This window comes from Candoia aspera, chromosome 1, assembly GCF_035149785.1.
Source record: "Candoia aspera isolate rCanAsp1 chromosome 1, rCanAsp1.hap2, whole genome shotgun sequence".
NCBI classification, from domain to species: Eukaryota; Metazoa; Chordata; class Lepidosauria; order Squamata; family Boidae; genus Candoia; species Candoia aspera.
This window is the reverse complement of record NC_086153.1, coordinates 17,237,506-17,258,195: the sequence shown is the minus strand read 5'-3', so window position 1 is coordinate 17,258,195 and position 20,690 is coordinate 17,237,506. Positions and strand designations below refer to the sequence as shown.

Sequence of the window (20,690 nt, the reverse complement as noted above, 5' to 3'; positions counted from 1 at the left end):
TCACTGGATAGCCACTATCTGTAATAGATACAATTATGTTGTTTATTGGGCACAGTCAAGCACATAGTTAGTGATGTCCTTTTTAAGCATCACTGCCATTTCTCCAGTTAGTCTAATCAGAATATCCCATTTAGTGTGCTGCTTTTCCATTCTGACAATTTCAAGTTTTCCTTGATTCGTATGTCTCACAACCCCTGTTCCAATTGTTTATGTCCTTCTAAAACAAGGAACACCTCTTCGAACACTGGTATGATCCTTGACCAGACTTCCTTGTGGATTTAGTCTGGCCACTTTTATTTATTGAGAGAGAGAGAGACAGAATTTTGATTAAGAATTTTGATTATAATAGTAAAATCTAGTACACACTAAATTTAAAAGAAAGAAAAGAGAATAAAAAGGAATAAAAAGTGCAAGAAGAAAGAAAGAAGAAAAAGAGAAGTAGGAATATAATAAAGAGAAAAGAAATATGTAAAGAAGTGACTTCTAACCTTCATCACAAATTTAGTGACTCTTCACCCCTCTAAGATTACAAACATCTCTTAATCCCATATCCCATCCCTTATCTATAGGCAAATCCATAAAACATCATCTTTTCAGTCCTGGTGTCAGCAGAAAGTCCGTAAAGGGTTGCCAGAAGTAACAAGATTGTTTTAACCTTGATCAAATAAACCATCTTTATATTCCTTTATTTTACTTCTAACAGTCTTAATCTTTAGTTCATTCAGTATTGTCGTAGGATTTGATTTCTCTTCATTTCTTCTTTGTCCCATTGTGCAGAGTTCTTCAAGACTTTAATAAGCCTCTTTTGTAAATCTAGTAGGAAAAAAATTATCCAGGTTACTATCTTGGTTTATCATTTGTATTTCCCTTTTAAATTTTAAAGCCTTGGCCAATTTATTTTGTAGATACTGTGAAACATTGTTTTCTAAGTCATTATCTTGGCCTGTCAGTTGTAAATCCACTTTTGATACCATCTCTATCTTGTCAGCTAAAATTTGTTCTACATCTGTCATTTCTTCAATAACATCTTTTGGACATAGTCTGTCCATAGAAGCAGACATCAATATTGACATTGTTGATATTGTGGCTACTATTTTCTGATTCCATTCTTCAAAAGTCTCCTTCAGTATTTTCATTGTTAGAATGTTTTGCAACATTTTGCAGGTTTGTAAATCTTTCCTCTACCTAAAAACTTTAGTCCCCTCTAGTGTCCGGTTTTTGAAATCATGAAATTGCTTATCTTTTTTTTTTTGTCTTGTAAAAACCAAAACAGAATCTATTTCCCATGAGAAGCTGCTTGTTCTGTATAATGAATTCCAAAATCTTATTGTAAAAGTTTTCATATTCTAATTTTATCTGGACTTTTAGTCCATTTATAACTTTCTAAGATCAAAATCTTATTTAGCTTTTTGTTGTTTAATTCAGATTCTTTACGATCTTAAGCTTATGATTAAAATTTTCTTTCATTCAGGATTGAAGGCAGATTCACCTGGCATTTTCAGACTTGTCACTCTGAAGGTCTCTGATAGCAGTTAATAGTTAATGAGCAATTACCGAAAGTGATTAGAAAGTGAAGTAGAAGACTTAGAAACTTAGTATCCTTTAAAAGTCTCTGCCACGGTTGCAGGCAAGATGGCGAATTCTGTTGTCTCCTGGCACTCAAACCCGCGGAAAACCGCTGTCCTGTCATCTCCTCATGAGAAGCAGCTCTCTGGAGCACATGTGGGCAGTCTCCCATCCTCTCCTTACCTGGAGAGGTTCCAAGGAACCAGTCTACCCACTGGTTCCTTGGTCTTTGCTGCAGTTGTCAGCTCTGCTTTCGTCTTCAGTTTGATTTATATGGGCAGTGAAAACAGATTAAAGGGGAACCACAATATCAAACCTTAAAACTTACAATGCTAAACATATAATTCAAAACAAGATGGCAGCCGAGTGTAAAAAGCAATGTTAGGTAATAAAGTATTAATTCACCCCAGCTTCACTAAGTTATAGATCTACTTTTCTTCCCCGGTAACTAGAGGAATGCCTTCCAACATGGGACGCTCATTATCTGGTATCGTGCCTACATATATTTAAACATTGCAACCATATCCATGCATTTTCTTAGTTCCTTATACTCATACCTGCAGAGCCCACCTACCCTCAACCCCTGTTGTAGATTATGCTTAAGGTCACTCCTCCCCTTTTGATTTTGCTGGCAAGGATGACTTTACCTGGAGTTTATATTCCAGCTTGCATCAATCTCTTGCATCAAGAGTCACTGAAGCTACTGAGTCTGCCTGTCACATTAAGGTAGTAATCCCCTGGCAGGGAATAACATCTACAGAGAGATTGTCTGTTAATGTGGGTGACACTTTACATCAGGTGTGATGATGTTGTATCCATCCAGCTATTGAACTAAACATCCCTTCAATCCTTACCACTGGTCACACTCGTTGGGTAACATCTAGAAATTGCCAGAAATTGGTCTGTCCTGTTCGACAGAATGGCATAGCAGATAGGTAGGCTGCTGTGAACTAAACGTTAACATTGGGAAAGCAATATTGGGAAGGTGAGGGAAACGGGAAGATACTAGTTCAGTTGTTGATTCACTTAGCTGAGCTTATTTTCAGCAGAAGACAAGTGTTTAATTAGCAAATGTACTAATTTTATCCATAAGGATCAGTAGCTGAGTTTAATTACTACATACAGTGTTTCAACAAAATGTCTACTATTGTATCAATTCAGTTGTGCAATCTTCTACAATAAAAAAAATTTAAAATAAGAAAGATCAATTTTGTATAGTTGTGTACACGTGCTAAGCTTTTCAGGATGGCAGAAAGTTTGTCTTGTGCTTAATACATCTTCAAATTATAGTAAGCCTACATATGCATTCAGGCAACTAGTTACAAGGACAGAATCTGGTTTCTGTGGGATAAGATTCCATTTTTTTCTCAGTTTGCTCCTGCAGTGTTGCCTGTTTCTAACAGTCATTCGTCCACTTCCCCCCCCACACACACATCACCACCACTTGCCCCCTTTTTAAAATGTTCCAATCACTACAAAAGAGAAGCAGGCATGCAGTTTCTTAAGTGGGTGGTTTGCACAATCACAGGCTTGTGTCCTACTAAGCCAAGGCACATTATTGGTGTTAAATTCCTTGTGTGCTTGGGGCTTGCCTCCTTTCCTAATCTGCCCCCCCTGTCCTTAGTTGCAAGGTCACCCTCCTGCAGTGACTAAGTTCAGAGTGTTAAAAAGACATAAGTGTAGCAATTAAGTCACTGATCACAAAGCCGGTGCCTTTCTGTTGATAGCAGGATGTGGGTGGGGGTGCTCTCTTGCACATGTCAGAGGAATTCTGCTGAATAGGAATTAGGGTAGTCAAGGCTCTATTTAAGTGCCATCACAGTGAGAGCTGCGAGGGGCAAGGGGTAGGGTGGGTTTTGAGAGAGCTTTGTTATGTCTGTTTTTGTTATGTTTTGCGGAAGGCCCTGGAAAAGGTTGACAGCACCCCTTGTGAATGGAAAGTCCGTCAATACTTCCAGTATACTCCCAAACCCCCAGATACAATGTCCTAAACTGTATATTATTAAAGCCAGTGTGAAATAATGGATAGGCTTGTTAAAACCTGATTATGTTACCAATTCACGTTCGGTGATCAAATTTAAATGTAATTTTGGGCACTCTCATACTGTCTCCTCCCCAACCCTATTTCATGGTCTTGTCGCAGGGTAGTATGTCAGTGAAGCCCAGATGTCCCATGGACTACTTAGAGATGGAGTGCAAACGTGCAACTCCATATTAGCCTTGTTCATCCTGGTGCCCTCCAGAAGTGTGGGAAGCATGACTTTCAACATTTGCTCATGCTGATTGAGAATTCTGGGAATCCTACTCCCAACTTGTCCAGAGAGTCCCAGGTGGAGGAAGATTGATTAATGTACATAAAAGCCTTGTGAAGCTTGGATGGGGCCAAATAAAGGTAGTCCTTGGTTAACGACAGTAATTGGGACCAGAATTTCTGTTGCTAAGCAACATGGTCATCAAGTGTGACATCATCTGACCTCATCACTTAGTGACGGCAATTCTGGCAATCCCTGTTACCACTGTTAATGGAATCCCACTGGTCATTAGGTGAGGACCTACCCCGCTCCAAGCCATTCCCAGCTTGGTTCGTCCCAGTCCTGAACCTCGGTAAGGTAAGGGACTACCTCCTCTTGAACTCCCCCCACCCACCTATCTTCCTTCAATTTCTGCCCTTTTGGCTGTCCTGCACAGTGGAACTCCTCAGCAGTGGTGACAGCATCAGTGGCACTGGGGTTGAAGTAGAGGCCTGGGGCCTTCAGCACCCTCAGCTAGCCACTGCTGCCCTGGCCTTCAACCCCAGTGCCATCACCTCTGCTGAGGAGTGCCACCTTAAGCCACGTGCTGTGGCCAGCCACCCCAGTGCCACAGCACAAAGCCCTGGCTGCCCCTGCCACCCTGCATTCCACCGGTGCTTTGCCACCGTCTTCCTCCTGCTGCTGACGTGGCATGCCCTAACTCTCTGTGAGGCGGCTGCTGGCCACACCAGGCCTTCTTCCTGAGGCCGCACATGGCCTTCTCCAAATCATGCACAGCCTTCTCATGAAGATTTCTTTTAGTTTACAACCACTGTGATGTAAGTCAAAAGAACATGAGCATCAACAAAAGGAAGAGTTAATACAGGAAATCACTTACCATAGAGGAAGCCACTATAACCACATCAGATGAGCCATTGTTTGCATTTTACACACCAAGTCACTAATAATTAGCTGAAGTTACCAATTTCTTCATGAAAAGTAGTATAGATCTCCAACAGACATAAAATAATAATTTTGGTTCAATTAAATTGATTTTAAATCTATAGAAATGTTCTATCTAAAAATAAAAAACAGCCTCCATTAATACATCAGTTGCTTATTCCACACCTCTACCTACTCTAAAACACCTAATCAGTATATTCTAAGAACTATTTATAGTTGTTATTGGCTTCTTATTTTATAGAGAATATATTACATCGTTTAATACCAAATCAGGCTGTTGGGCTTTTAAGGCTGCTGACCCATATCCAGACATTAAATGGTGTTTTAACAGCAATATTACCACTCTGCAATGTTTGGCAAGATATGCTTATGTTGTAAATCTGCACACAACCCCCCCACCAAAAAGTCATGTAGCCCCATTAATTAACATAACACTCTATATTATAGCCAGGTTCTCCAAAAAAAATTCTCCTTGCTATTTTCAAGTTTGGGTTGTCCCATAATGTAAATTTAGCACAATCATAAAGTTCAAATCAGAGCAGCTGTGCTTTTGCATACCACCACCATCACTCCCTGGGAGCAGATAGAGTGGGAAAGGGAACCCCAGATTTGCCAAGGTAATTGGACCCTAAGACCCTCTAGCCTAGAAGGGCTGGCAAATATGCCAGTTCCAAGCGGGCCCATGGAGGCAAATTTCCAGCGGGCAGACCTCACAAGTCATTAGCCCAAAAAAGAAGATATGCCTGATGTAACCAAAGTCTGGAAAATAAAAAACCACCCCCTGTCCCTGACAGCTGAAGCTTCCTAAATGAATTCCAAGAATATATAGAACAATCTGTGTGGTGTAAATTACCTGTAGCAGAACATTGATTTTAAAACCTGTAAAGTGAATGATCCCAAATAGTTTAAATTAGGTCCACCTATCCAAGTCTGTTGCTCTATCTAACAGCAGTTTATTGAAGTTTGGTGTAATACCTTGAGATGTTTGCCCAGATATGCTCCTCCCAAGACAAGTTACTGTCTTCAGGCATCAGCCAAACAATCCCCTGACCTGGAGAGGCATCAATTCAGATGCTTAACAGGTCTTTAAAGAGGAAAAGTTTTCTTCCATTTGGGGGTTATTATTTCTAGAGGGGCTGCCACTGCCAGGGTGAACTTTTGCTGCAGGTTTGTTCCCTCCTCGAACAGACATCATAAAACGAAGCAAACAGACATCATAAAGCGAGGCTCTGATGGAATCCAAAGTATTTTTAACAGCAACAGTTGGGATAAACCAACAGCAAATGGGAGGGGCGTTCCTTTCGAGTTCTGTGCCTCTCCAGGCACCTTTGCCAAATGATCTGCCCTGTTTGGTGCTAAGGTTGTGCTGCAACCCTGCACAGGGGCCAGTTTATAAAGGCAGACCTGTCACGTGCCCAAGCCAGTCTACCTCACGTGTCAGGCACTGCCGGGCAATGTTGCCTAGCAACCTGGCTCCTTCCCTGAGAAGCTGACATCAGCCTTGGCATGGGAGGGACTGGGAAGGGGAGGGAAAGCTGGCTGGCTGGCATTGACACCTCTGAAGGAAAAGGAATGATCCTATTCTCCAAAGTGGGCCCTTACCAGTTTAAAAAAAAATCAAACGAATTGACCTATTAAATGCACAGTGTGTGGGTAGAAAGGATGCATCCTCTGCCCCAAAGAGTTTACAGTTACTCTTAGGTCAGTGCACAGCCCACGTGGCTGGCTTCAATCCTGATTCTCCTGTTAGAAAGATTTACTCTCCTCTCCCCCCAAATCTATCCCTGGTGTTCCACAAAATCCAGCTCATTAATTCTTCTTCTGAAATCTTGCAGGCTTTTTAACTAGTCCCTTCTAATCTCTATGTCATTTTAATAGTAATTGCCACAAAAAGAAACTTATGCTCAAATTATCAAAGCCTCTCTTGGACAGCCCTCCTTCTCTGAAACAGCAGGCTTGATCATCGCAGAGGCGGCTATTTTGCTGCAAATTTCTTTCAAGTCTGAAAATAAATGTAAAAGTTAAAAGTGTTTCTTCTGTTTAAAAAAAAGTATGTAAAAGTCCCTGAACCTATTTATTGGAAACTTGGCAGACCTCTTCCCTTCATATGGGACTGCTTTTCCTGCACTTTTCACCCAATCCTGTCAAAGAGAATACAGATTGTAGCCAATTTCCAGGGACAATCAGCAGGATGCATGGACATTTGGATTTTGAATCAAAATTTGTATCCGGGCCCCAAGTTGTTAGTGAGCATGGAAATTAACCTAAGTGAATTGGGCTGTTTTGGAATCCTTACATCAGGATGCAAACCAGATCTTGGTTTACAAAATATGTGATTCTTGATTAAGTTTGGAGAATTAACTTTTGCAAGGCCAGTATACAAGTGACTATAGATTGTGTGTGTGTGCACCTCCAAGTCAGTCAGCGTTTTGACTCTTAATGACTGCCTGGACTGTCCCTGCCATTTTCTTGGCAAGATTTCAGAAGTGGTTTGCCATTGCCTTCTTCCTAGGGCTGAGAGGGAGTGACTGGCTTAAGGTCACCCAGCTGGCTTCATGCCTCAGGTGGGACTAGAACTCACGGTGTCCCAGTTTCTAGCTTGGTGCCTTCACCACTACACCAGATTGGCTCTGCAGGGACTTCTCCAGGCAGTTGCCAGGAGTCAAGACATATATACTGTGTGTGTGTGTAGAGACAAGGATGGGATGGGATGGGGGATGACTGTTCTGTACATTGAATTTCTCTGAGAAAAAAGTTGGGGTAGAGACATAGACTCAATCCCTGGAAAAGATGAGTTGCCTGGGAGTCTCAGTTTCCACAGCAACCAAGAAAAAGGCAAGGCAAGCCCATTGAATTGTGAATTCAGTTAAAGAGAGATTGAATGTTTGTGTTTCCATGTGTGTAAGGGTGGTGCTGGTGAGTAATGACCCCTTCAACATGACAGTAATGACCCCTTAAGCCTAGCATTCTAGAATCTCAAGTGGATCCAGCACTGATTTGATCTACTTGGATGCCTCTTCTGGATTTTGCATTAGGTAAATACAGAAAATGAAAGTGCTTGTTAAAAGAAATCTGTTGGCTTATGGATACATTTGCTGCATTTCCATGCTTTGCTCTAGATTAGTGATAGAGCATTTGGGGAGGGTACTGCACAAGATCAAACCAGTCCATCCTCCAGGAAATAAAGCCAGACTGCTCACTTGAGGGAACAATATTAAAGGCAAAACTGAAATATTTTGGCCACATAATGAGAAGACAGGACACTCTGGAGAAGGTGCTGATGCTAGGGAGAGCGGAAGGCAAAAGGAAGAGGGGCCGACCAAGGGCAAGGTGGATGGATGATATTCTAGAGGTGACGGACTCGTCCCTGGGGGAGCTGGGGGTGTTGACGACCGACAGGAAGCTCTGGCATGGGCTGGTCCATGAAGTCACGAAGAGTCGGAAGCGACTGAACGAATAAACAACAACATGTATTGAAAGGAAGCCCTAGAAAGTGGGGGTGACACATGTTAACTCCTGAATGTTTTGACTCTAAACTCCTCATAAGCAGAGGCTTGGTTCTTTCCCCCTCCTTTTCTTAGTTACTCGGTCAAAAGTGGTGCAAATTAGAAGAACATAGGAGGGCTCTGTTAGAGCAAACCAGAGACCCTTCTACTCAGTACCCTGATTCCCACAAAGGCAACCTTCCCTTCACTGTTTTTGGCCCCTAACAGCTGATAAATATGGAAGTTTTATTTATTTATTGGGTTTTATTATAATTGTTTTATGTGATTTTAATGTTTATGTTTTATGGGGAATTTTATTGTAAACCACCCAGAGTCCCTCTTCTGGGGGAGATGGGCGGTGGCTAAATATGAGTAATAAATAATAAATAAGTAAGTTCCATATAGCCGTCATAGCTAGTTGCAATTGCTAAATTAGTCTACCTGGATCTATGCACAAGCGCAAAGTGAGAAGGAATGGCCAGTCATCTTTTTCCTGAAATCTGGAATAGTCTTCTAAGAACTGGCCCCTTTGTTGCCTGAGCAGGTCTCCCTAGAGATTGTTCCAGCCCAAAAGCCCCACCATAAGCCCCACCATCACCACCTTGCGTGGTACTGCATGTTCAGCTCATCTATCAGGCAGAGGGAGACAAAGGGTCAGAAATGGAATGAAATTGTCAAGTAGATTCTTATTCTTAATCTTGAATTGGAGGCCCCAGTAGGCAAGACGGGAAAGCTGGCACAGCAAACAACGAAGCATGATCCAGTGATAGTATTTTGTACTATTAGTTTTTCTAGATTGTCTCCAGGTATGTTCTCAAAAAAGTGGTCTGCTTTGAAGGTTTACAAGATCTAATGGGGTTTTCTTCCTTCTGTTAGATACTGTTTCCAGTAAGCTCCAGAACAACAACATTTATACCATTGCCAAGAGAAATGTGGAGGGCCAGGACATGCTGTACCAGTCTCTGAAGCTTACCAATGGCATCTGGATCCTGGCCGAACTACGCATTCAGCCCGGCAACCCCAACTATACGGTAAGGCCCTGCTGCTGAGGCAACAATGCAGGAGCAGCCCTGTTCTTCCGGGCTCTCTTTTGGATCTCACCTTTCCTCTTTGTATCTTAACTTGCTATTTCCTTGTGGGAACTGTCACTGAGCTGGTGCTCACAGCTTAAAAAGAAGCATCAAGTACTCAAGAAGAAATCCAGTTAAATATCGTAATCACATTTCAAAGTATCACTTTGAAAAATTTGGAGGACAGACGAAAATACAAAAGCTGTCACCTGATCAAAGAAAATGTGGATGAATAATCTGTTTAGTCCAGTACCAGGCAACTTTGGGCCTGCCTAGTGTGTTCATCTCCAACACCCATCTTTCCTATCGTTGTCCTGTTGGCAATGATTCATTAGGCTTGGAATTCACTACTCCTGGTAGGCAACAAGTCCCTTACCTCTCATTTATTCCATGAAATGATTGAATCTTTCTATATAAAAGAAAAATTGGCTGGTTTCACGCATAACCCCAAAGCCAGGTTAATGAAGCACAGTTGTGCTGGCAGAATATGCTGCGACCAGACAAATATGACGTTTTATTGTCAAATGACTGACTCAACATCAACCACAAAGTACACAGAGGTCTAGCATGTTGGGCAAGCCTACCTGGTCAGTCTTTTATAAAGAAAATCTACATTCTGGTTAGTAATGCCAGACACGGTATTGAAATGAAGTGGGGAGGGGCCTTGGAACCATCTCCATGCTGTTTCTAGCTCTGCCTCCAACTGCCCACCATCTCCTGCGGTACTGCATAGGGACCCTTGAAATAATTCCCTTCCCAACTTCTCTCCAACAGCTGTCTCTGAAGTGCCGAGCTCCTGAAGTGTCCCAGTACGTCTACCAAGTCTACGACGCCATTTTGAAAAACTGATCTGTCAAACCACTCCTGCCAGCACCTCACCACATGGGGAATGGGAACAGGGCTAACTCCACACCCTCTGCCAGTGCCCGTGTGTTGGTGTAGGCCAAGAACATTCCTTCCCTTGGTATGGGAAAAGCAGCTCTATATTGTGTCCGAGATCTCAGCTCCAGACGCTGAGGCTAAACCAAGGTAGCAAGTAGTGTCCGCGTGCCGGTAACAGTAGGGGATGTTGCATTTGATACTTTTAGCATCTGTGAGAATTTTGTAACCATGCTGCATCAGCTGTTTTTGCAGTCCTGTGCCATGTCTGTCTCGTTTGTTCCTGTGGCTTCTTCATCTCGTGCCAATGCTTTGCATTTTCTAAACCACTGTAGGCCTCTGGTTGATATTTTGTAATATGCTTCCTCATTTTAATAAATGCACATGCACACACAGTCTCTGCCCAGCCAGAGGCATCTGAGAGAAAACACACACACTGCACTTTATTATTCTTTTGTATTTGTGTACTGCTGATTAATTTTTGTAATGAACCAGCTGTCTACAACAAGCAGGAATAAAGGAGGGGCATCAAAACAAGACTAGTTGTACAACAACAATGCTGGCTTATGGATTTAACCTTGGAAAATTCCATTACCTGGTACGAATTGTAGCTTATTATTATTTAAGGCCCCTCCTTGTCTGCCCTCCGCACAGACTGAAAATCCCACCAGTTACCAAACCTCAATCCTGCGGACACCTGAGGGTTTGCAGCTGAAGAGACAATCTGTCGCTGTTTGAGCTCCCAGGGGTGAAAATCGAGGGGCAATCCTCCTGCTGCCCCTGCATGCATCAGTGTGCATCACAGCTCTATATTCTCTTTTCACATGCTGCCAATTGAACAGCAGGTTCTGATAGCTTTGTGCATATGTAGTGTCATTAAAAAAAAAAACATGGCAGCCAAGACAGTAGCTTTCACAGGTAAAGAGGAATGGTAGCAAGGCAAGGGGGAAAAAAAGGCAGCAGAAACTACTGTCTGGTTACACTGGTTGTGGACAGTTTAATCCAGTTGCCATTTTCTCTTGACCTTGGTCTCAGTCTCACTGTGCAAACTCCTGCTGTGCCCTTCTTCGCCATCTCCGTACTGGAATCTCCCTGGAAACCTAAAACAGCTATTTCTGCTGCCACCAGATAAATGTACGAGGTTCAAACCATGCCCCAGTATGGCTGAAACAGGCTCCTAGCTCCAGCTCCATCCTCACCCCACCAGAATATAACCTTTAGCGAGGATCTATGCCCTGTCACTTCTTCAAGGGTGAGAGAAACATTTTCTGGGTGAGCCTGGAGCAGAGTTCTTGACGTGGAACCTGTTCTCACCATTAGCATCTTAACACATTCTGTGCTAAGGGAAGAGAGGATGGTCTTTTCCCTCCATGTCAGTTGCCTCCTGGCTCATCTGCCTTTTTCTCCTATGCTCCCATCTACATTGGCCCCTTTCCTATTGCTGCTTTGTCTCCCACCTTATTTGAGAGAACAGAGGACTGTGAATGTCTAGGAGATCCTCTGAGCAAGTTCAGCATTGCAATGATGCTGGCTATTCCCGGTGGACTTCAGTTTCTTTCACCCACCCACCTCTGTGCAGAGAGCACACATAAACTCTCCTCCTTGAAGAATCCGGTCTTTGGGGAAAGAGGCGGGGAGGGTGATTTGGAGCAAATCTGGCAGGTCCAGTGGGCTGCTGCATTGCCTTTGAATCTTGGATATAGAACCAGGCCAAGCTACATTCAGTGGGTTTGGTGGGGAAGTCTCTTCTTGACTGGAACTGAACTGAAAGAATCAGTCACCTGTGAACATAAGAGGCAGGCCACTGGAACTTACCCTTTAAGTCCTGACCAAGCTATGCCTGTCAAAACCAGAAATACATTTTCAGTGTCCAAGTCCTCATGATCCTAATCCCATCATGCTTGCTTCATAACCACATGAGACCTTGGCTCCTTTCAGCCAGGTGTCTCAAGCTGTGTTTCCAAAGCCTGATATAACATCTTGTAGTCACTAGCGAATCAAGAACTCACACTGGGTCATATGTGTCTTAATTGGCACTCTGCCTGCATCTCCTTTGGAAAGCCTAAAGGCTGTGATAAGGATGGCCTGTATTGTCAAGCCAAATTCAGCTGCCTGAGCTGACAGATCAGTAGAACCTCAATAACCACTTCGTCATCTGCCTCTTAAAACTGGAGTTCTTGAGCATCCTGACTTTGGCTTAGCCTGATTCAAGTAATAAAATAGCCATGGGCATGTTTGTGTTGTCCTTGTACAACTGCTTAGGCTGACCAGAAGGCATAATGGCATCATGTAACTCAGGGATTGGGAGTTGCAGTGCTAGCCCAAGATTGTTGGTTTCATAGCAAAGAGGCCAGCGACACCTCTGAAGCTTGCAGAGTCCCAAGTCATGAAGACTCGTGCCTGGCCCTCAAGGAAGTTGTGCTAGTCAGAGATTCTCTTTGACTCTTATGTGCAGGGCTGCATTTACTCTGACTTACCAATATTTCTGGATGTGCTAAGTGAAGTAACAGAAGATCCCTGTTACTCCTAGTTTTAAAGGGCCTCCTGCAAGCACTCTAGACCAATTCATAGGTGTGGGTTGGAGGGAGGCATGTACTGTAGTTAGCTTTTTGTCAACATTTAGATAGTAAAAAGTATGACCTAGAAACTTAGAACCATAGTATTTTCAAGATGTGACTCTAATGGTTAGACGATGTGGAAGCTGTTTTACAAGAATACATGCTTTGGAGCTCTTCCGCCTCCAAATCAGTGATGTGAAGCCACATGCCCAGCATCAGCAGAGCTGCTGTCCAGAGCTGAAATGAAATAAAGTAGCAGGCAAAGCCCTGGCCCTGTTTGAAACTTCCACTGCATCCATTTTTTTTTTCCTGATGGACCCCTGCTGTGTTCTTTTGACTGCATGCTGTGAGGTGTGTTCCAGAAGGGAGTGGAAGATGATTTTTTTGCTCATGTTGGCATCCCATCCATTCAGAACCATTTGGCAATGGGGGAATTGGGTGATGGAACTGAGTTTTGCTTTGTATCAGCAATAAATGTCATATACACACTTGGCTGTGTCTGATACTGTCTTCTGTCAGGAATGGGAATGGAAAGAACCAAGGAGGTGGGAGGCAAGAAATTTAGTGTGATTCCTACTTTTAGGACATAATACAAGTCAACCTGCTGTTAAGTCTTCCAGTACAGCTGGAGCTCCTTAATTACTGGGAGAGATCAAATACTACTTTGTTTATTTCCAATCCATCTTTTAAGGTAGGACAAAACCCTTCCCAAGACAGGTTTGCATATAACACAAAACAGTAAGAGCAAGATGAAAACCAAAGACTATAGAAGTTAGATACAGAAGTTTAAACCCATTCAAAAGGCAATGGCCCCTCTTCTCAACAGATCCTGAACAATGCAGTATTTCTTTAGGGGAAAGTTTAAATCAGTAATACTTTTTCTGATCAGCTTTCCCATTTACGTGTCTTACCTATGTGGTGTGCTTGCTCTCCATCTGTATTAACTCATGGTTAATAAAGGGATATAATATTTTACTGGCACCATGGATGTTCCATCTAACACAGAGGCCTTCTTTCTACAGCTAATCTCTTCAATGTGTGATCTGATGTTGTGTTCATTATACAGTATATATTTGTACTTTAAGGTTTCAATGGGATGCTCATTCCCCCCAAACTGGCTGGTGACAGGGGTAGGGGGTGAGGCAAAGTAGGGTTCAGTGCTTGATTTTTGTCATTAGAATTGTGTAGGAAGGTAACTGCTTATGGTGGCTTTGCTTTGTTATGTTGGCTTGCTTTGGTTATGCAGAAATAGATGTCGCAATGAGTTTAGATGTTACGGTGTTACGATGTTTGTAGTAACTTGAGAAATTATTGCATAGTTCTTTAATATATGATTACTGCAATAGGAACATTTTATGCAAAATATTGGATCTCAGGAGACAGAACATTGGGAAAATTACATACGTGATTAACATGCTGCCCTAGTTATCAAATTATGTAAGGTCTAAAGGAGGCAGGTGATAATGTAGCCAATATATTAAACACACTGTATAAATGTAGGACATGGGTACAGTCTATTACAAATGGATGGTGTATGTTCTCTACAGAATCTTAAGTATCTGCACACAACAAATTTACAATTGGTTTTGTACCAGTCATCGCTTCTCCCAATAAATCCTGGTATTGTAGTTTGATTAATGTGATTTCTGTTTTGGGTTTTTTTTTCCCCCTCCCCTGGGGAGATGGACTAACCAAAGTGGCTTGAGCCTGTAGTGTGAATGAGCTTCCTGAATCCAAAAGGGCAGTTCAGAGCAAGCAAAACTGCTTTGTATTTGAAAGGCAACTGGGAATTCTGGAAGCTGTAGCCCAACATACCTGGTAGGCATCAGGTTAGGGAAGGCAGCTGCAGAACATAATAATCATTGAAATGCCGATGGGTGGTACCAGAGACCCATACCAGAGATGAGTTGAGGCTGATCCTTGTTGGGAGAGACAGCCCGACAATCCATGGGTGCTAAATGACATAGGATTTTAAAGGTTTAAACCACCCTTGAATTGGGCCAGATATCTATGGGTAGCCATGAGATGACCTCACAGCATAGGCATTATGCTACTGAACCTCATTCTTCCTGCCAGCAGTTGGACCTTTGCATTTTGAACCAACTGCAGCTTCCAAATCATCTCCAAGGGCAGCCCTACAAAAAGCCCATTGCAGTTGTCTAACCATGAGAAGGGAAGGGCAGGAGTCAGTGTTGAAAGGGCATCCTGATCCCCAAAGGCCCACAACTGGCATGCTAGCCAAAGCTGAGCAAAGTCTGTCTGACCACAGTTTTGACCTGCTTGAGTGGTAGCTGTAAGTCCAGGGGGACCTCTACCCCACCCCTCCAAAGTCTTGGACTTGTTCTTTCAGGGGGTATGCATTCATATCTAGAGACAACTGTGGGATTGGAATTAGGAACGAGTCAAATCAGTCACCTACAAACAGCAAAAAAAAAAAAGGGATTTAAATTGATTTTGTTTTGATCCAGCCAGCTGCTTATAATCTCCAAATACTGCATCAGGGCTTTCTTAACTTCCCAACCTGGCCAGGGATGGCTAAGTATGTGATAAAAATCCAGCATGTGGATAGACCAGAGAGAAGAGGTGGAATACAGTCACTTTTTGAAACAAATTAGAGGAAAGAGAGGTAAGGGAATATCCTGGCAGAGGTTAAATTGGTGCCTCTTATTTGGCAGTCCCCGGTCCCCTTCCTCCCCCACCTCCCACATACCCACCAAATGCAGCAGTAGTACAATTTCCTGCCAAATTTGAGCAAAAAGTGACTGTGCTTTGGATAGGCTTAACATGCCTGAATTCTGGCCATGACAAAAGTCAACATGATAAACCCCTGCACTCTGGAACAGGAACCCTTGGTTATGTCTAAGAATCCTACAATTAAAGAGACATTTATTCAGACCTGCTCATCATTTCTTAGCTATATTAACCAAGTCTTTCCTAACAGATTATCTTTTCTATATATAAATGTTCAGGATAAAAGTAGAATGTGAAGGCTTAAAATCTTTTGCCTGAAGATTACATACATGTGCATGGGTGCAGGCATATTCATTCTCAATTTTCCTTGTTGTTTGCATTCTTTTCCATTCATTTTCTTGTTTTTAATTCTGTATTTTTAGTTTTTCCCTTGATATTTTGGCTGTTCAACAAAAAAGCAATTTAAAGAAAGGCAGGGCCAGACAAGGTGTTGTCTCTGTGAATAGGTCCTATTGACCCTCCGAAGTATTGCAACTGATTTTATGTGACACACGTGTTGGGAATGGCCTGTCGGATGCCCCAGGCTTCTGTCACCCCCTGCCCTGGTAGGTGGAAGACTCTCACCGCAAGAAAGAAAAACGTAGGCAGCAGCTGTTGCAACAAAAGATTCCCCGTGGCAATGTGTCTCTGCTTTCCAGCTTTGTGCAATACAGTTCAAGTGTTTGGCTTCCAACAGTAGCTCTGTGATTTCCCCCACCCTTATCTGGCTCCTCTAAAGGCTTCTATTCAGGGACCTGACATCTCTTCCTTGTCTCAGATCATCTTGTGATCCTAACCTTCTGGTTTACTGTGTTGTGCTGTTGACTTCAAATCAGCAGCTGTATCTATGCAGTCACTAAGGAATGTTGAAGAATTAGATGTTTTTCCCTTTATGGTTCCAGTGGGAAAAGTGTGTGGGGCGGGAAGGAAGCTTTCTCTCTCACACACACACAGGCATACACATATACACACGTATACAATGTGATACTCTACAAATGACTTGCTTTTTCCTAACCATCTCAGTCCCTCTTTTTAAAAAAAAAAGTTTCTAGACATTATGTTTGACATTTTATTCAATATCCTGTCTTTTAGACTGTTCCACCATGATATGCAGATAGGAATTTTCAAACACACACATAAACCGTTTTTCCATTTTTGAGAGCTTTGTGTATTTCTTTTGCTGTAATCCACCTACTGTTGCTGGATCCAGTGGCATATAAAGATGGTCAGGGGGAGATGGGGGCAGGGGATGCCAAAGGTGTCAGTCTCAGCTTGTGGCAGCAGCACCTGGCTGACTTCGGATTCAGCTAAGGAGGCTCAGGTCTGATAAGTATGTGGCTGAGAATCCCAGGGCTGGACACTAAAATATCATGGGAGAAAGCAATGGCAAGCAACCTCCATATTGTTGCCCAGAAAACTGCATGTTCTTGTCCCAGTAGTTGAGCTTGACTTGAAGGCATCCTTGCCTTTTTAAGAGTATCAGAGCCTTTTTTTTTTAAACCAGAACAGAGCACCAGCAATCTTTGGCATTTTTATGCTGAATTTTAGTGGTGCAATTTGGGTGGATATGCCTGGATCTCCAAAAAGAGCTGGGATCCAAGAGTGCTCACCCCTAGATGAAATTTTGCCTGAAACCTTCTGTTGAGGAACGTACCTTGGGCCACATTGGGAGGCTGTGCCTGGTCTGGGTAATCTTTGACCATCCTAAGAGGTAAAGCGATGCTAACATGGAAGAAGGCAAGCTGGTGAACGTGGATCTCACCTCCAGCATTAGTGGACAGATGAGTAGCTCTTCAAATGAAAAAGGAAGAAAGCTACTTGTGGTACGTTTCTAGTGTTGTAAAAGAATCCGGGGTGTCAGCAGAGGCATATTGCTCCTGGGAAGGAACAAAGTCTGCTGGAATCACAAAAGCCGGAGTCAATTATTGTTTACTTCCAATCTTCCTTTTTTGCAGGCCCAGATGAGATGGGCTTCAAGACGGTGCACTGGGGTGTTCTTCAGTAGACAAACTAGAATCTAATTCAATTAACAGCCACTCAAACATGCATCTTGGCTCCAGTGCCATGAGCCAACAAGCTATGGATTTGTGGCTTACAGTATATCATGGGATTAGTGTGTATGTAGCTGTGCAGAATAACAGGAAGATGCTCATTTTCTGCCAGTTCAAGAACACTTACTAGGACTATGTACACTGGATGTATTTCACCAAATTAGTGACAGACTCTAGCTCAGCCTTTCTCAACCTTTTGACCCTGGAGGAACCCTTGAAATATTTTTCAGGCCTCGGGGAACCCCTGCACATTCCCGCTCAAATATAGGCCAGAATTTACAAAATTAATATATTTGTTTCATGGTAGGCCTGTATATATGGATTAACAATGTTGTTAAACTGAAAATAAAAGAATGAAACTTACCTCTTTAATGTGAAGTTGCCCAAATTTGAAATGTTTTTTTAAATAGATCATGACCTCCCAGGGAACCCCTAGGGACCTCTCGCAGAACCCAAGAGTGCCGCAGAACCCTGGTTGAGAAACCAGGATATATTTAGACATATGAACTATGGTTATTGTTAACCCTGTTTATTTTTGTACATGCCTGATTTAGCAATTATGTAATCCCAATCCATTTGATTATTTATGGCCATATACATGTACTTCATGATCCAGAAGATGGTTTAATTCAGTATCCAGGTTAAACATAACGTGCGAATACAGCCAATCTAAAATTCTTTACACATTTGGGAAGATGGAGGTAAAGAACAAATAGAAATATGCTTCATTCATTCATTCATTCATCACATTTCTTCGCTGCCCATCTCACCAAAGCAACTCTTAGTTTTACTAAGTATTGTTTGAACTCAGCCTCAGCATATGGAATTAATACCCAGTTCAGATTTTGATCAAAAATGCGATGCACCGAGGCCCACTTATGGTGCGGTTTGCATTTGTTTAATCAGTTGAGACTACTCCAAACCTGTTTGTGTATGCTGCTATTCTGCTGAGTACAGAAAAAGAACACAGATTTGGACTGAGGGATGAAGAATCTCAAGGACTGGGAAGCCATGATCCTCTAGCTGATCTGATCTGCAGTTCCCAGCATTCTTCACCACCAAGGATGCAAATTGTAGTTCTGCTATAACTAGGGAGCTACTGGTTTCTCAGCCCTAAGGAGGGTAGAGTTTCTATATTTCAGATTACAAAGAAATGTACAGCAGTTTCCTATTGGATCTCATAAACTGAAGGGAGGGATACATAGGAGGTTCAAAGTAAAATAGCTGCTGGGAAGAATTGGGGTGGGGTTGGATTTGGGCTTAGCTTCTTGCTCCTGCCTCATTAATGCAAAATCATTGAAGATTATTAGAAAGCCAGAAGAGATCTTCATGCAGGATCAGAGACAGCATCTTTGGATGTCCATTGCTAGCATTAGTGCAGTGTTTTTCAAACTTGCTAACTTTAAGATGCGTGGACTTCAACTCCCAGAATTCCCCAGCCAGCATGCTGGCTGAGGAATTCTGGGAGTTGAAGTCCACGCATCTTAAAGTTAGCAAGTTTGAAAAACACTGTTTTAGTGGGAAGGAGCAGCTACTTCCCTGTCTTGTTTGGGACTTCAGTTGGCACAGAGCCCTATGGCCAGGTAGGGTGGGCAGTCCTGCAGTGGACTAATTGGAGTCCTGTAGGTTACTGAACTCTCTCAGGCTCCTTTTCCAGGCCACTGAGGTGTTCACATGAAAAGTTTTTTCTGTTTTCCAATGAAAAAGACCATTTTCCTGTTGGGTCACCTTGGTGTGGCTTCCATTTGCATTAAGATGGAGGCTCCATCATGAAGACAGGCATCAGCAAAATAAGCAGGCTATCTCAGAGCTGGGGCAAGTTAGGCATGGAGAAGCCCAACTTGTTACTCCACTTGATCACATGGTGACAACATTCAGTATATATAATGAACAAATTTAAGGCTTCCCCTTCCTTTTCCTTTCCAGAATGGAATAACGCATCCAGAATATACCCAATGGCCTTCAGAGGTTTGGTAGAGTAACTCCCGTCATCTCCAGTCAACAAATGCTCTTGGGTGGAACTTGATTAGAGAAGGCTGGCCTAAGGCTAATTCCTCCCTTCCCAACCCCACCTCCTCAGTGTATTCAAACCTTGCATTCTGTGTCCATATGTGGTGATGAGCTGACCTGAACTAGGGATGGGAGACAAGTTGAAAGGAGACAAAAATTGGGCCTAGATCAAAAAACTGTAGCAATGCAAAATTCTTAAACCTAATCAAAACTCATATACTGGGGCGAGAACTTTTCCTTTTAGGACTAATGGATAAACAGAAAAAAGTCATGGAAGATTATTTCAATATATGATTACTGTGGCGAGCTTATTATATGCCCAGAGATGGAAAGATTCCACACTCCTGCTATGGACGAATGGTTGGTGAAATTGACAGATCTTGCTGAGATGGATAAACTGACTTATTTGATTAGAGAAAGGACACTATCTACATTTATTGGTGGCTGGAAACCACTTACGGACTTTTTGTGTAAAAATGAAAAAAACGAACTTGTGATTCATGGCTTTGATGATTAGACTGGATAGATTATAGAAAGAAGACTATCATGATGTAACTTTAGAGAGAGGTTAAAATGTAATTGTTACTTATAACTGCTGTGAAGAGTATCAGAAGCCACTTCTTTGTATCTTTTTTCTTTCTTTTCTATTTTTCTCTAACTTTTTTCTTTTCTTGCACTTTTTGCTTTCTCTTTCTCTTTTCTTCCTTACTTTATATTAGGTTGTATTATTTTGTATCTTCTCTTTTAAAAGATTTAAACACACACACATACACACCTTACTTACTAGGCACCACAATAAGCACACTGAAGGAGAGACCAATAGCTCTGAAGCTGAGCAGCAACAGCCCTATTATTAGGCAGAGCGGAACAGAAGAGGGACGCGGTGGCACTGTGGGTTAAACCGCTGAGCTGCTGAGCTTGCCGATCGGAAGGTCGGCGGTTCGAATCCGCGCGACGGGGTGAGCTCCCGTTGCTCGTCCCAGCTCCTGCTCACCTAGCAGTTCGAAAGCATGCAAATGTGAGTAGATCAATAGGTACCGCTTCGGCGGGAAGGTAACGGTGTTCCGTGTCGTCATGCCGGCCACATGACCACGGACGGGTCCGTACGGACAACGCCGGCTCCAAGGCTTAGAAACGGAGATGAGCA

The 20,690-nt window shown here is 42.6% G+C and overlaps 1 protein-coding gene across 2 annotated transcripts in view; it reads left to right on the top strand.

Annotated features, from left to right (window-relative positions):
* Positions 1-14,390, top strand: part of AP2B1 (adaptor related protein complex 2 subunit beta 1) — a 97,613-nt gene extending 83,223 nt beyond the window's left edge. For both annotated transcript variants that reach the window (XM_063298365.1, XM_063298375.1), the window contains 2 exons: positions 9,122-9,276; positions 10,090-14,390. In XM_063298365.1, coding sequence (XP_063154435.1) covers positions 9,122-9,276; positions 10,090-10,164 — 230 coding nt within the window. In that variant the 3' untranslated portion in view covers positions 10,165-14,390. The remainder of the gene's footprint in view (positions 1-9,121; positions 9,277-10,089) is intronic.
* Positions 14,391-20,690: the final 6,300 nt, after the last annotated feature.